This window comes from Neolamprologus brichardi, chromosome 16 (genome assembly GCF_056152115.1).
Source record: "Neolamprologus brichardi isolate AB-2024 chromosome 16, ASM5615211v1, whole genome shotgun sequence".
Taxonomy (NCBI): domain Eukaryota; kingdom Metazoa; phylum Chordata; class Actinopteri; order Cichliformes; family Cichlidae; genus Neolamprologus; species Neolamprologus brichardi.
Window position 1 is genome coordinate 28,528,002 of NC_142119.1, and position 14,295 is coordinate 28,542,296.

General features: G+C 38.5%; 1 protein-coding gene across 11 annotated transcripts in view; it reads right to left on the reverse strand.

The window, feature by feature from the left end:
* The window catches only part of map2 (microtubule-associated protein 2), a 103,919-nt gene that overhangs the window by 45,846 nt on the left and 43,778 nt on the right, over positions 1 to 14,295 (reverse strand). For 10 of the 11 annotated variants that reach the window (XM_087852981.1, XM_087852975.1, XM_035912779.2 and 7 more), the window contains one exon: positions 4,315 to 4,578. In XM_087852981.1, the coding sequence (XP_087709107.1) occupies positions 4,315 to 4,525 (211 nt within the window). In that variant the 5' untranslated portion in view covers positions 4,526 to 4,578. The remainder of the gene's footprint in view (positions 1 to 4,314; positions 4,579 to 14,295) is intronic. The other variant, XM_087852973.1, reaches the window with a different exon arrangement.

A 14,295-nucleotide genomic window follows, 5' to 3' on the forward strand; every position in this document is an offset into this window, starting at 1 on the left:
GTTTGTAGCTATAAAGAACAGATATTTGAACAATTTCTTTCAAAACAAAGGTTAAATTAAACCTCTGTTTTCATAGTGGTGATTACCTTAAAGTATGTAATATAGTTAAGTAAGCCAGGAGTTACAGCTAACAGCTAACTGTCACGGACCCGGCCCGGCTCTGGAGGACTCGGGGGTCCGTGAGCAGGATGGACCGTTATTATTGTTATTAGTATTATTAGTGTTGTTGTTGTTGTTGTTATTTGGGGATGTATGTCTTTCTGCACTGTGCTGTGTTGTTCTGTGTTCCACTCATTATATGTAGAGGCAGGGTGTGGGTGTGTACATGTGTGGCTGGAGGATGGAGAACAGCCACATGCGGGCCTGATGGGTGTGGCCCGGCAGGAGGACTGGCCACACCTGAAGTTCCTGCCACACACCTGTTGGTGATCAGGGCTCGTCGGGGGAGCTATTTAGGAGAGTGTTGGAGCTCCCACCGGCGTGGGTTTATTGAGTTGTTGTGTGGAAACACAACAGCGGGAAGCACACACATGGGATTCAAGGGAGCAATGGAGAGTTATTATGTTTACAGCTTCTCACTGTAAATAAAAAGCACTGTTTGCATCGCAGAGTCTGCGTTTTGGGTCCTCATTCCCCATATCCCCACGGTCTGCCTGCCAGAACACAAGCAAGCTCAGTTTGTAGCTACGTAATCGGACAAAAAAAACCTTCACAAAATATATTATCCTCTTACCCAACACATACAGATCAGACATACACATGTAGTGGAAATAGGGCAGGGCGATATGGCCAAAAATATTTATCATGATATATATTTGAAAATTTGCGATAACGATATAACTGACGATATAATTGACACGAGACAAAATACTCCACAACTTTATTGGTGCAAAAAAACCCCAAAAAACATCAATGTATTTTTACTTAAACAAGTAGCTGTTTTTTATGTGCATTAAAGCTATATAAAACAGTGCAAATGCAAGTTCCTTGCTGACAGTTTAACCAAAAGGCATTTCCAGCGTAAAATGGCCTGACATATCCTCAGCATAACCATGCGTAATATCCACAAATCTTAAAAAGAGGTTATACACACACTATGCAGTAATATTATGTTGAAGCACAGTACGTATCACTCCGCGAGGCTCCTAACTACGGTACTCGTAATGCTCCGACAATCCATCAAGCGGTGCGGCTTCGCAGCTTAGCAAAGTCGTACTAAAACATTTTTTGACAGATTTTTGAGAGCCGTGTACCACATAAAATCGGTTCGTTAATAACTGTAATAGCGATGGCCCCCTTGCATGCTCTACCAAAAAATGTGCTTTGATGTGTATCTGATGGACGGAAGTCTGCAGTTCTGCACCACTGAAGTTTCACCGCTTTCGCCCTTCTCATTCTGTGTCGCCGCCATGCTTTTTCTGCCATGTGCGTATGATAACAAAGGCACTGCGCATGCACATTTTACCCATATTCTATTGCGATATTTCATTTTCTTATCATTGCCTAACATTATACAGGTATTACCGTGAATGGTATGATATGGCCCAGCCCTAAGTGGAAATATTTTAAAAAATAATCTCCTCTCTGATGCTGCCAAACACACCAATTTAGGCTGTTGCTATGGATGGACATTAACAACAAAAAATCTTGTCCAGGATTCTTGACACTATGCCCAGTTATTCACATCAACGATATAAATGACACAGACATCAGCCAAAGCAATAACCCTAGCATAACACCAAGGCTTCCTTGATTTATGTAAGCCAAGCACTCCCTGTAATGAGCTCAACAACGCTTTGTATTCTATCTGTTTCTGTTAAGTCTGACTCTTTCTCTCTCTCTTCATCTCTTTCTCTTGACCACTTGTAGAATGGCCGACTGGCTTTTTTAACTTTGTTTCAAAGAAAGTCAAGAGGTCAATTTCATGCTTCGGTAGTTCTTGTTGTGTCTGAAGAGCTTTTCACGGGGAGAGAAGGCTCACCAAGTGCCAGTATCAGCCCTTCTGCCACCTTTCCTACCCCACTTATCCCCCAGACTGCTCTGTTCTGTGGCAATGCTAATGTCTGCTGACAAGATGCTCTGCAGATAAACACAGCTTTGGTTACACAGCTGGGGAGAGGATGTCATACTTAAACAGAATGCACTGTGTTAAAAGTATTGATATACTCTTAATTATCATTGTTATAGACCAGCATCTATGAAAGCTGGTATAGAGGAGGAATTCTACTTGATATTTTCCATAGTAATGGACTATTAGACTTAGTCCATTTGTAACTACAGGCTACCATTATTAGCCATTATGTAAGAATAATGGTAGCCATTACTATTCCACTGATAATAGAGCTATTTGTTGGTCATCATATTTTAGAGACATCCTCACATTAATCTTATGACCTTGATGGATCATTCATTCACTCAAATAACAGGATATCCCATCAGATTATTCCCTCTGAATCCTGCATGTGACTGGATCAGATTTGCACGGGTCTGTCAAGCTGACACATTATAATCCTTAAACTCCTGTGAGATAAATTTAATCTCAGTGACAGATGAAAACTGCACACACTGGACGTATACAAGTCATAAAGACAAAAAATAATCAGATCTGGAAAGGGTCACTGACAATTTCATTTCCATCACAGTAGGTATTTGATTCACATATTTTCCGAAAATCTGGAAATTCTCTCGTGACACTGCAGGGAGCAAAACATTTTATTCACAGGCATTAACATGTTAATTTCGAAAACTATATTTAATATATTCAAAGGACATTGGTAAAAATGTGAACTGACTTAAGGGATTAATTAAGCACAGGATGTCAAACTGGAACGAAAGTACACTTTTGTAATTACAACTGATGATACGGTCCATTGCATGCTCCGCAGAATAACATTATTAGCTATAAAAACAGTGTATTAATAAAACAACTATTCAGTTTTAGTGTTTGTACTTGAGCTTGCACAGAAAAAAAGCAGTTGACCTGTACAGGCAAGTGCCCATGCATTATGTTTACTGAACAACTTGCTCACCTATTTATGGACAACGTAAGCATATCAAAGATGGGCACTGAAGACATAAAAACGGCCACTCAAAAACACCGTTATCAGAGCAAAAATTAGTAACTGCTAGGTCGCAGTAATGGGGAGATGGGAGGTTAATTGGGGTCTTGTCATTGCATGCTTTTTGGTCTTGTCAGTGGTAAGCTACAGTTGAAAAGAACAAAGGCCTGGCAAACTAAATTGTAGGGGAGCAGTTGCCATGGTTACACCATTGGTACGTTACTGGTCTTGTCTCCAGGGTGTAAGTGAGGTTGGCGATTGGAGGGGTTGGGGGGGGACAGATTCTATGTGTTAATTATAGCATTGTTAATAACAGTATGTGTCTGCAGTGAGGACTTAGAGTGGAGACAGAACGCAAACACACACAAACACATCACTATCCAGCATACAAACCCAAGAATACTGTAAAGATACAAATACACATATACCAATATGCAAACACAAACATACCAATGTGACCAGTCATACAAACCGAAATTTCACACACGCACTGGAGATAAAAAACCAAAATGAAACACACTCTTCAGACTCTATATAAAGCTGCTGATCGGACTCACCACGACTGACACCACCTACAGTACTTCTACAGAAATGTGCTTCTGATAAACCTTTGTGCCAAATACTTTCTTCGCACAAAACAACAAAGAATACAATCCCTGAAATAAATTTAGCTGTTTCACATGCGGATCCCAACCAGATAATACAACACACAGTGTTGCAGACCTCACTTCGTCTTCATGAGTATGCTTACATCCACACAGGGAAAAAAAAGGTTTTCCTATTATCGTGTTTATTACTCTCCACTGGGTGCCAGCTGTGCTCTCAGTTTTAATGATTTAACTGAGCATTTACATCACAAAGCACAGCACAACACATTTACCTATTTGTGCCGACGTGCTGTTGTCAAATGCAATTCTGCCCCTTCCCTAGACAAGAATCTTTAGGGTCTTTACTTTATTAACCACATTTGTAAACAAAACAATGCATTTGTATTGATTTAGAGCACAATAACATACAGACATCACTATATGTAGTGAGAACTGGCTGTCTTCAGACCCAGCCTGTTTTAAAATTGTAAAACTTTAATATGCTGACCTTCCATCATTTGTTCTAAGGAACATTTTGCAGGCTGTTACGCATTTTTCTATCTACTATCAGCTCAATAGACACAGCCATCATTTATCCTGCCTGTAGAAAATTAAACCTTTCAATTAATACAAGCAGATGCCTTAAACAAAAGGTAAAATTACATTACCTGCAGTTATAGCGTGAGCTCCAGTTAGGTCCCCGTTGAAGCCGTTCTCCCTGGCAGAATAGGGGGCTGTGGCCACATGGGTCCCGCCAGGCTGGCAGGTCCTGTAGGCTGAGGAGGAGTAGCCATTGGCTCCATGGGTGCCACCAGGCTCCTGCCCCGCTGATGGGTCCCACTGAGGGGTACTGTCTTCTGGCTGTCGACTGTCTGCCATGCTGATGCTAGCTAGCAGCCGAAGAGGTTTAGCAAGGGTTGGGGTCTCTCCTTCTGGGATACAGACAGGAAGAGTAGGAAGAGGGAGGAGCAAAGATGACGAATGGTCAAAACGCAGCATGTCTCTGCTATTAACTGCAATTTTAGCAAGGCAGCATTAAGGAGAATGAAGAGTGTAGGGACCAGAGGAGGCTCTAGGACATGTTACATCAGTCACATTTGCAAATCTCTTTTTTGTATGTTATGATCACTGCTGCAGCTCAACTCAACAGTTTTGAGTGCAGCTGTGAGTTTGTGTGTAGGTGGTTATGTGAAATACTGTCCTTGGATGCTGTCTGGCATATGACAACCACTGGATGAAACCCTATTGATTTGTGTGTTTGTGTGTAATGAGTCATGCAGCCAGCGGCTCAGACAGAAAACACAACTGGCTGAAAATGAACAGAGAAGACCTTGGATTTTCGGTGAGTCGTGCTGGGCTGCAGGGTTTAGAGGTGGGTTCTGATCAATCTGACAAGATTCAGCCCAACATCTAACAAATAGTTTGAATCAGCTTCACTACAACATACTGGCTACTGTTATGTGAAAATCCAATGGCAAATGTTCCAGAAACAAAAAGTGTGTCATCTTTCCAATACTTTTAATGGAAGCATGATAGCTGATCAGCATGATGTGAACATTTTAGGACTTATCTAAACATTAAGTGCTAATGCCATGTTACGTAGGGCTATGATTCAGTTTTTACATGTCTTTTTATATGTCTTTCCTGTTAAAATAACCAACATTGCTTTGTTATTGAATGCATTTATGTTTAAACTCCTAAATATTATGACCAGTGCCTTTTAAAATTCATTGACTAACATAAAAATATCTCATAGGCTACGTTCACACTGCAGGTCTTAATGCTCAATTCCAATTTTTTGATCAAATCCGATTTTTTTGTCTGCTTGTTCACACTACAAATAAAATGCGACAGCAAACGCGCTCTAGTGTGAACGCTCAAAGCGGCCCGCATGCGCAAAAGAAGATGTCACACACAACGTGCTCTGTTTAGACCCAGAGCAAACAATATTGTTTGACTGATGGCCCTTAATATAAAGACTTCGGACTTCACGTTTCCCAATTTTTGCTTTAAGTTATTTTGTTATTTACATAATAATGTAAATAACCTAATAATTATCCTTATTGCTGTTTTAGAGAGGAGCGGTGCTTCAAAGGATAGTTGTAGATTTCTGTCAGAATCTGCAGATTATACAGTACAAATAAAATGTTCACGTTGTCTTCCCAACAGTTTCACTGACATCTACACTGGATGGCCATGAAGCATTCGTGATGTCTTCTCGGGCGCTTCTCCGGCGCTGATAATTGGCGTCTGTCTTGTGTCAGTGACGTAAAAGACGGATTTAATGCGACATGACCATTCAAACAGCAGTCGCTTTCTAAAGCATCGGATATGTATCGGATTCAGTACCACATACGAAAGTGACCCAGATCGGATTTAAAAATAACGGATTTGTGCCGTTCACACTGTCATACCATGATCGGATATGGGTCGCATAGGGTAAAAAAAAAATCGGATTTCATGCGCTTTCGCCTGCAGTATGAACATAGCCATAGTAAGTGGATAACATTGATCAGATCAGGACAGAGAAGGATCAAGTAGAAGCGACAGGCTGAAACTATTGATCAGTTCTTATTATCACCTAAAGCCGGGCCAGTCAGAGACAAGGAGTGAAAGTCAAGGATTTAACTACCTGGCCAGGAGAGATAAATGGGCTCGAAGTAGTACAAAATCATTACACTGAGCTGTTATTATTAATATTTTTATTTGGTATATACAGTTTTTATGATCAGTTGAGGTAGATTACATCTCACAATAGTGGAACAAGTACACTGAGTTGAATCTGAGCTTGAAGGACAAAGAGAGAGGTAAACAAAGGGCTCAGTGAGAAGAAAGAAAATTGTGAAATACTCTGAAAGGGAATTGGTGATCTTTGCAGAAGGGCTATTGATGGTAGCATTTACAGGGCAGCCTGTGCAGTTGTGCATAAGGGTGTGTGTGAAGAAGCAATTTGTCATTTAGCTTTGCGGTCCTCAGAGAGCCAGAGAGTGAAGTGAAGTCAGCTTGGGAAAACGTGAGTCAATAACTACAGCCGAAGACCAAGGTGATGCTACAGTGAGCACTAGGTACTACATTCACAGTACATTAAATACTACTACTCACTGTCAACCAAACAGGAGAACACAATAGAGTGGAACAGAATATAATAAATGGAAAACAGAAGAGTGATTCCCATACAAAGGATGTATGAAAAGACTGAAAATACAACATGTCCATATTTTTTGTTAAGATGGATAATAAACACAAATGGCATTGCAAATAATGTAAATATTTGCATAACATAAATAATCAATGCTTAACAAATTTATTAGCCAATTTAAAAGGTTTATTCCTCAGCTGCTACATTATTGCTAACATTTTTTACTCAAAAGACCTTTTCTGTATCTGTAATGGTTAATCCACCAGTATTAATAAGGTCTTTAACTGAATTTATTGTTCTAACCCGTGGTTTTACAAAACATAAGAAACATAAATGCACATAATTATTTTTTAAAGCAATAAATAACAAGATAGATTTAGCTTTTAGGATTTTGACAGGTTTCGGAAATATTTCTAGTTTCTTCTTTTTATGACTGGTGGTCTAATACATTTGTAAAGCACTGCAAACTTTTACAAATAATGTATGTGTCAGTTAGGCTTAATAACTGCTTATTAATTAAAACTATGCTTATGTATAAAGCTGCCTTTGTCACAGTCTTGGGTCTTGGACACAGGGTTTTGAGTTGTTGGCCTGTTGAGTTCTGTTTCTATTACTTTTGTGTCTAGTAATGCTGTATTAATTTATCCACTTCCATGCTACTGACTTCTTTCCCATTTTGGGGATATACTGTGGTCCAGGTTTACTCTCAGGTACTAGGTACTCTTTAGTATTTATGAAGGCTGTTATCTGAGTCTAGCCCCTTGCACATTATACGTTCCCTTGGGTTCCCCTCATCAAGTTTCTCTGTTTATTAATCCTTGTTTTACTCTGTCGATTTCTGTCTTGTGCCTCAGTTCAAGTCATTTCCCTGCTTGTGTTTACCTGTGCCTGCATCCACTTCCCCTATTTATCTTGTGTGCATTTATACTCCTGCCCTTCTTTTGGTCTTTGTCAGTGTTTGTCACTGTGTGCGCTCAGCCTGCAGTTTATCTTATGGACTAATACAGGGGTACGGTGGTAACAGCAATTGGCTTTAGCCTCTTGGGATCATGCACATCTCTGCGATGCAATAGCTAGTAAGGTATTTAAGTTTGTACCAAAGAGGTGCGTTGCCACCAGCATAGCTACACTATTTTATGATTGGAAATCTTAACATTTGGTTACAACATTATAACATTCAGTGGTGTTGATCAAGGGATAGTTGAGATGAACTGTTAGCACTGTGTGAATATCCTCTTGAAAACTGAGGAAATAAGAATCTTCCCAACTTTTTTTGTGATTTCCTACTTTTTTTGGAGCTAAAAGAGCACACCCAAACACATGAGATATTAATGGAAAGCCCAGGATGTCCTCTATTTCCAAATCAGGACTTAGTGGGGTAGCTCAAACAGGTCAAAAGATATAGACCAAAAACAAATGTCCATTACAGAGGACACACATGAGCAGGCTGGTTCTCAGGAGGACCACAAATAATATTAAGAATGAATACTATAGACAGAGCACAGAGGTGGTTATAATAAAGAGAACCAAAGAATATTCTGGAGAAGAAGAGAATATAGGATTGCTGTAAAGCCTTTGCAGCCTAAATGGATCAGTCAGGAGTCAATGGAGCTTTGCATGAGTCACCTCTGAAGGAAACACCAGTGTGAATGAAACCACGACACAGACTCCACGACAAAGAACACCTCACCACCAACTGCTTTACATAAATGCTCTCTCTGTCTCGGTCCAAAAGCCACAGTATATTTAGGACAGCACCTTTACTGTCACTCTCTCTTCTGTTGCTTGTTCACTCACTGTGTCCCCGTACAAGACTCCATTACAATATTAAAAGAGTCATAAAATTCAGAAATGAGACTGCTGTCCTCATGCCATGTCTACATACTGTCTGTTTGATGATGAAGGTCACATTCAGCTCAGTGGAAATTTTCCAGATACAACTGACTGGTGGCCAGGCGCATGGTGTCAGTGGTGGTTCACAAGAGGGCGAGGGACATTTGCCCTGCCTTCTTTGGAGGTCTGTTGAGCTGTTGATGATGATGGTAGCAATAAGTGTGCTCTGCATACTTTTGCACAACGGTGTGCTGTATAAATAAAACAGCGTCACCTTCTGGGTTAAACTCCAAATAAAACAAATCGGGAAATTATACTATATTACCACACCTAATGTGAAACTCCATCTTTCTTCTTAATTTCAGTGTCTCACTAAATCTAGTTAACACCATTTGTATTCACTCAATATTATAAAACAAAACAAAAAACTGGTTGGAGGTTTAGCGGGTAGTGAGAAGATAAGATCAAACGAAAAATTACATTACAAAAGATACTAAATAATGCTATGATCAGTTAAAATACGAACTCTGGTATAATTGTGATATGATATAGTTAGACGCTGGGTGTCTTAGTAGACAGTAGGTCTGTTGCACTTGGCAAAAAGCCTGTGGCACTTTTCCAGTGGGCTGGTTGATCCTGATAGGCAGTCTCTCTGCCCTGGAGAAGAATGGAGTTGAATAGTGAACAGACAAGCAGAGCAGGGCAATGCTGCAAGTGGATAGTTAGGATGGTAGCTTGCAGCACTTTCATGTTACTATATAGTATTTTGTAGCCTGTTAGGCAAAAACAGTTTGTTTAAGGTTTCAAAAATCTATAAAATAACCCAAACACTACAGCCATTAATTAATTTATAGTACATTTTTTTCTATTACTGTGTTATAAACGTTGCCTTAGTTCTTTGTTGTAATATTAATACACACACAAGCATTGGCTGACATTTCTTTAAACATTAGAAAAGATCTTTTTGTAGACAAACAAAAATGAACTTGGCTTTTCTGTCATTACGCTGTAACATTTAAGACAATTTTCACAAGCCTTCAGAGTGATCCTTATGTAAAAGGTTGAAGGTGACAGCCACTTTTGAAATCATGTTCTGACGTATTTGTAAACAGAGACCTCACACCATCCAGTCAAATTAATTTAAAAGATCGATCCAAGCTCTAAAGTAATTTAAAGCTTTAGACTCTTTTTTAAAGCATTAAAATTGCTGTGCAGTAGACACAATTTACAGTGACTATAGTTTAAAGCTATAGCTTTTTCTGAAAATTCAGTTGCAAACAGATGCCTGATATATTTGAGAGTCTAAGTGCTGACAATTAATGCTTAAAATGCTCTCAACGCCACATTGTCACCCAAAGGTTGAAGTAAATATGTTCACAAAAGGGAAAAACAATATGACTTGGAAAAAAAATTAAAGTGAAAGTAAAAAAGTAAATTTTCTGGACTAAATATTTTACTTTTTTGGATTATCTGCCCCTTTGGCAGTGTAAAAAGTTCCTTGTTGTGATATTGATGATCATTAGATTACTAAGATGCTTATAGGTGAGTGCTTCTTGGTAGTCTAGCATTGATTGCGATGACTTCATGATGCAGTTTTCAGTCTGCAGAGTTGTATACTTTGAGCGTTACTATGAATGCAGATTTTTATTTTTTTCAGTACTGCATCGTTTTGCTTATCCTATAGAAAGTAATTTTTTTACTTCAGATCACCTGTGAGATGTGTTGTCACATAAGTGCCAGCTATAAACTAAGTGAACATATATATCACAGCAGTGTTAATATTTTAAAGGAAAACACTAGCAACAAAAGGATATTCAGACAGAAATCAAAACAAAACCATCAAAGTGGTCGTTATGTAATCTGTAAACATGCACAATGTGTATATCTGCAGTTTTTTGATTCATATCTAGATTTTTTTCCACTGCACATCCATAATTGATATCTCCTTCATAATGTCAAACTAAGGCGTATATCTCCTGTTTCAGCCTTCCACGCGCTGACATTGTTATTCAGCCTCAAAGCAAATTTGAGGTCGATATTTTACTCCTCTCTGCTCCCTTCACCTACGTCTAATGATTATTAAAAAGGAATGAATCAACAGTGACAAGCTGCTTTTTCCACAACACCACTGATGTGAGATGTTGAAATTAATCCAGTAAATATCTTGAGCCGTTTATGCACAGAGCTCTAGCTAAAGTATTACTGGAAAGCAGTGGGTTGTTTTACATTTTTTAAATCAGAAAGCTTGAAAGGGGGCAATTTTCCTCTGTGTGTCCTCAGAATAAACCATCCAGGATCCTTTTCCTCCCCTGACTCCCCCATCTAATTTAAAAACTGTTTCTCGGGAAAGAGGTTATTCAGAGGAGGGACAGTGGGTGCCATGTAAGTAAAGCAAATATTGGGGTTGCCTTCTTATGTTATTAACTGCTGTTTCTGCTGACAATAAAAGCCAATCATTATAAAGTCAGAGGATTCAAAGCCTGGAGCCTGTTTTTATTTGCTTCCTACATGAAAAAAAAAAAAAAGAAACGCATAATTTACATTCACAGAAACATGCACATTTACACTGTAAAGGAGTACAGTTTAAACAGTGTCTGACTGACTTTCACTGAGCTACAGTGTTGGAGATCTGGGCTCCAGTCTCCTGCTATAGGGCATATTAACAATAATTAACAGTCACTGTCACATTTTCTATGCATATTTGTCCTGTGAGGCACAACCAATACAAGACAGGCAGAAAAAAGAAAAATATAGCCTACTGCGTACACTATTATAACTGAGAGTCAAAACACAAATACACATTCTTGATTCAAAATTTGCTCCATACGGGCATCCTCACGGCCTCAAAAAAGTAAGCGTGCTGTGTGGGTAAAACATAAATATAATCCATTCAGAGGAACAACATAATTTTTGAATTGTAATTCATACTTAAATGCATCGGTCACTTGTCACATTGCAAAAAGAGCTCAGTAAAGTGAAACTGCATGTTCTCCCAGAGGCTGAAAGGCTCTGCTCCTCTCCATCTCCACTATCACCTGCCCACTATAAAAATAGCGCTTGGTGAGTTCAAAACTACTAATGGGATTACTGCTGAGTATCGTTATGTATTTATTATTTGGGAGTTTTTATAAACTAATATGAATTATCTTTGCTCAGCAAATTATGAGTAGTTTCAACACTAATTACAGGCTGTTCCTGTATAATAATGCTTGACTATGAAAACAGCAATTAGTTAAAGCAAAATCTAATGCACCAATCAGAAGCATGTTGAAGATAAACTTGGAAGCTGTGGAAATATTCTAGTTTATTTTCATTTGTTTCAAGACAATTATTCTCCAAGTGTGAATCACAATGTGAGTCCAGCTTAAATAGATGAAGTGAGAGTGATGAACTCTCTATGAACACATCAGCCATAAAGATTCATTCCAGACAATGTAATCATCGAGCTAATTAAATAGTCCATTTGTCATTTCCATGGCTCTTATCTGCTTCTTGTTCTTTTGTCTGGTTTCTTATCATCCTTCCACTTAGAAATTTTCTTCCTACCTGTTATTTTTCTTCCTGTTCACCTTCCTCCACCTCCTACACTCAATGTTCCTCCTACTCATTCTCCTCCACCTTTCATCAGGCTTCATCTTTCTCCTCACTGTGCTCTCTCTACCACCTCATTTCCCTCCTACGATCTGAGCACTTTTACATGCTGCCATCTCGCTGTGTGTGTGTGTGCGCGCGCGCGAGTGTCCGTGCATGTGTGAGTCACACAGATGCTGCATTGCAGGGCTCTCCTCTGAGGGCCATCTAGCTGCAGAAGCCCGAGAGCAAGAGAGGCTAGGGATTCAAGCTCTTGTGTCCCCAAGTATGTGCGCTCTTTTATGTTGCATGTTCAAGGTCGAATGCGAGTAGTGTTAAGCGCGCAGTTATTAGAGAGCGAGATCATACACATAGTTGTTCAACCAATAGTCTGATATGAGGGGAAATCAATATAATATAAAACTAGCATTTTTTACAGCAAGTTGAAAGTAACACTACCCATATACATATACACATACATATATACATACATACATATATATATATATATATATATATATATATATATATATATATATATATATATATATATATATATATATATATATATATATATATATATATATATATATATATATATATATATATATATATATATATATATATAAATAAAAACAAAACTTATCACAACAGCAATTCATTGGTAGGGGGTTATGTGCCAGATTACTTCTTGACTACGACCAGTAAATCCTTGGAAACAGCTCCCACTCATAATTCCATATAAAACAGGAGATTTTGATACTTGACAGATGAGATATAACTTTATTGTTGAAAGATTGCCCACTGGATTGTGAACCCCATATTTTGATGCTTCTGGTTTAGCTGTCATGTCATGTCATTTGCAGTCTTGATTCTGGGATTCAGGAATATAAAACGCTAAGTGATTAGCTAATAATAGCAAGCTGCATCGCTAAATTTTATTGACCTGATAATTAGAATTCAATTTGATTAAATTTCATTTACATAGTGCCAAATCAAAACAATAGTCCCCTCAAGGGGCTTTATATTGTAAGACACTATAATAATACAGAGGATACTCTGGATACTCCCTTTTAACAGGAAGAAACCTCAGGCAGAACAGGCTCAGGGAGGGTCAGCCATCTGCAGCAACATCCACCAAAGAGCACCAATACCACAAATACTGCTGAAATAGGTGCACTAGGTGAATCCTAGTGGACAGTACATGATGCAGCTACATATGTTGGCACACTTGTCAATATAAAGTATCTACACTTAAAATCAAGTCCTTAAAAAAATCTAAAACTGTTTTTGTATTATATTACAAACATGTGAATTTCATGAATGAAGCTAGGCAATTTAACATTAAAGTCGGTGGAGACTGGCTAACTTTTAAAGACAGCGTCAAGCAGCTCTTCAAAGGAATATGGTAACTGCAGGTCACCACTTGAGCAAACGTAGCTGTTTACAGGTGTTTTCAGTCTTCAGACAAACTGGCAACTGGTGAATCCTCTCATCTAACTCTCAGCTTTCCCAGAGTTTATAACTGTACCTTTAGAAGTATTTTATATGGCAGGGTACACTTGGCAGTCACACAGCTGGCTATATTTTAGCACTAAGGCTATACTTTAGGTAACACAGTTTAATTCACAATTTCCTAAGTAAAAGCTTCTAATTATGCATGAAAAATGCATCAAGGTAGTACTTTCAGATTTGGGGAATAATTGTTGTAAAAGTTGTAGAAAACTCACAGAAGAAACCAAACTGTTAAAATTCATCAGCACTGTTGTTGTTGTTTTCTTCTTAATAATGCCTTTTTTCTAAAACCTAAAAAGAGACCTATCTTATGTCAGCTCTACCAGGCTTTTAAGACCTTATTACAGCACCTGACGTTTTGTAGGCTTTTGTAGGTGCAGACTAAATGCTGCAGCAAAGACTTTACATCTGAGGATTTTTGTGATTCATGAATTCTGGCGCACGAGAAAAAAAACATGTTGAACAGCATTAAATAATACTTCTCTATATAAACAACAACAATGTTGTCATTACTACTGGATACAAATGCTTAAATGCGCAATATATAAAAAGTGAATATGTATACATATGCAGCGTCCCTTTCCACTAGAAA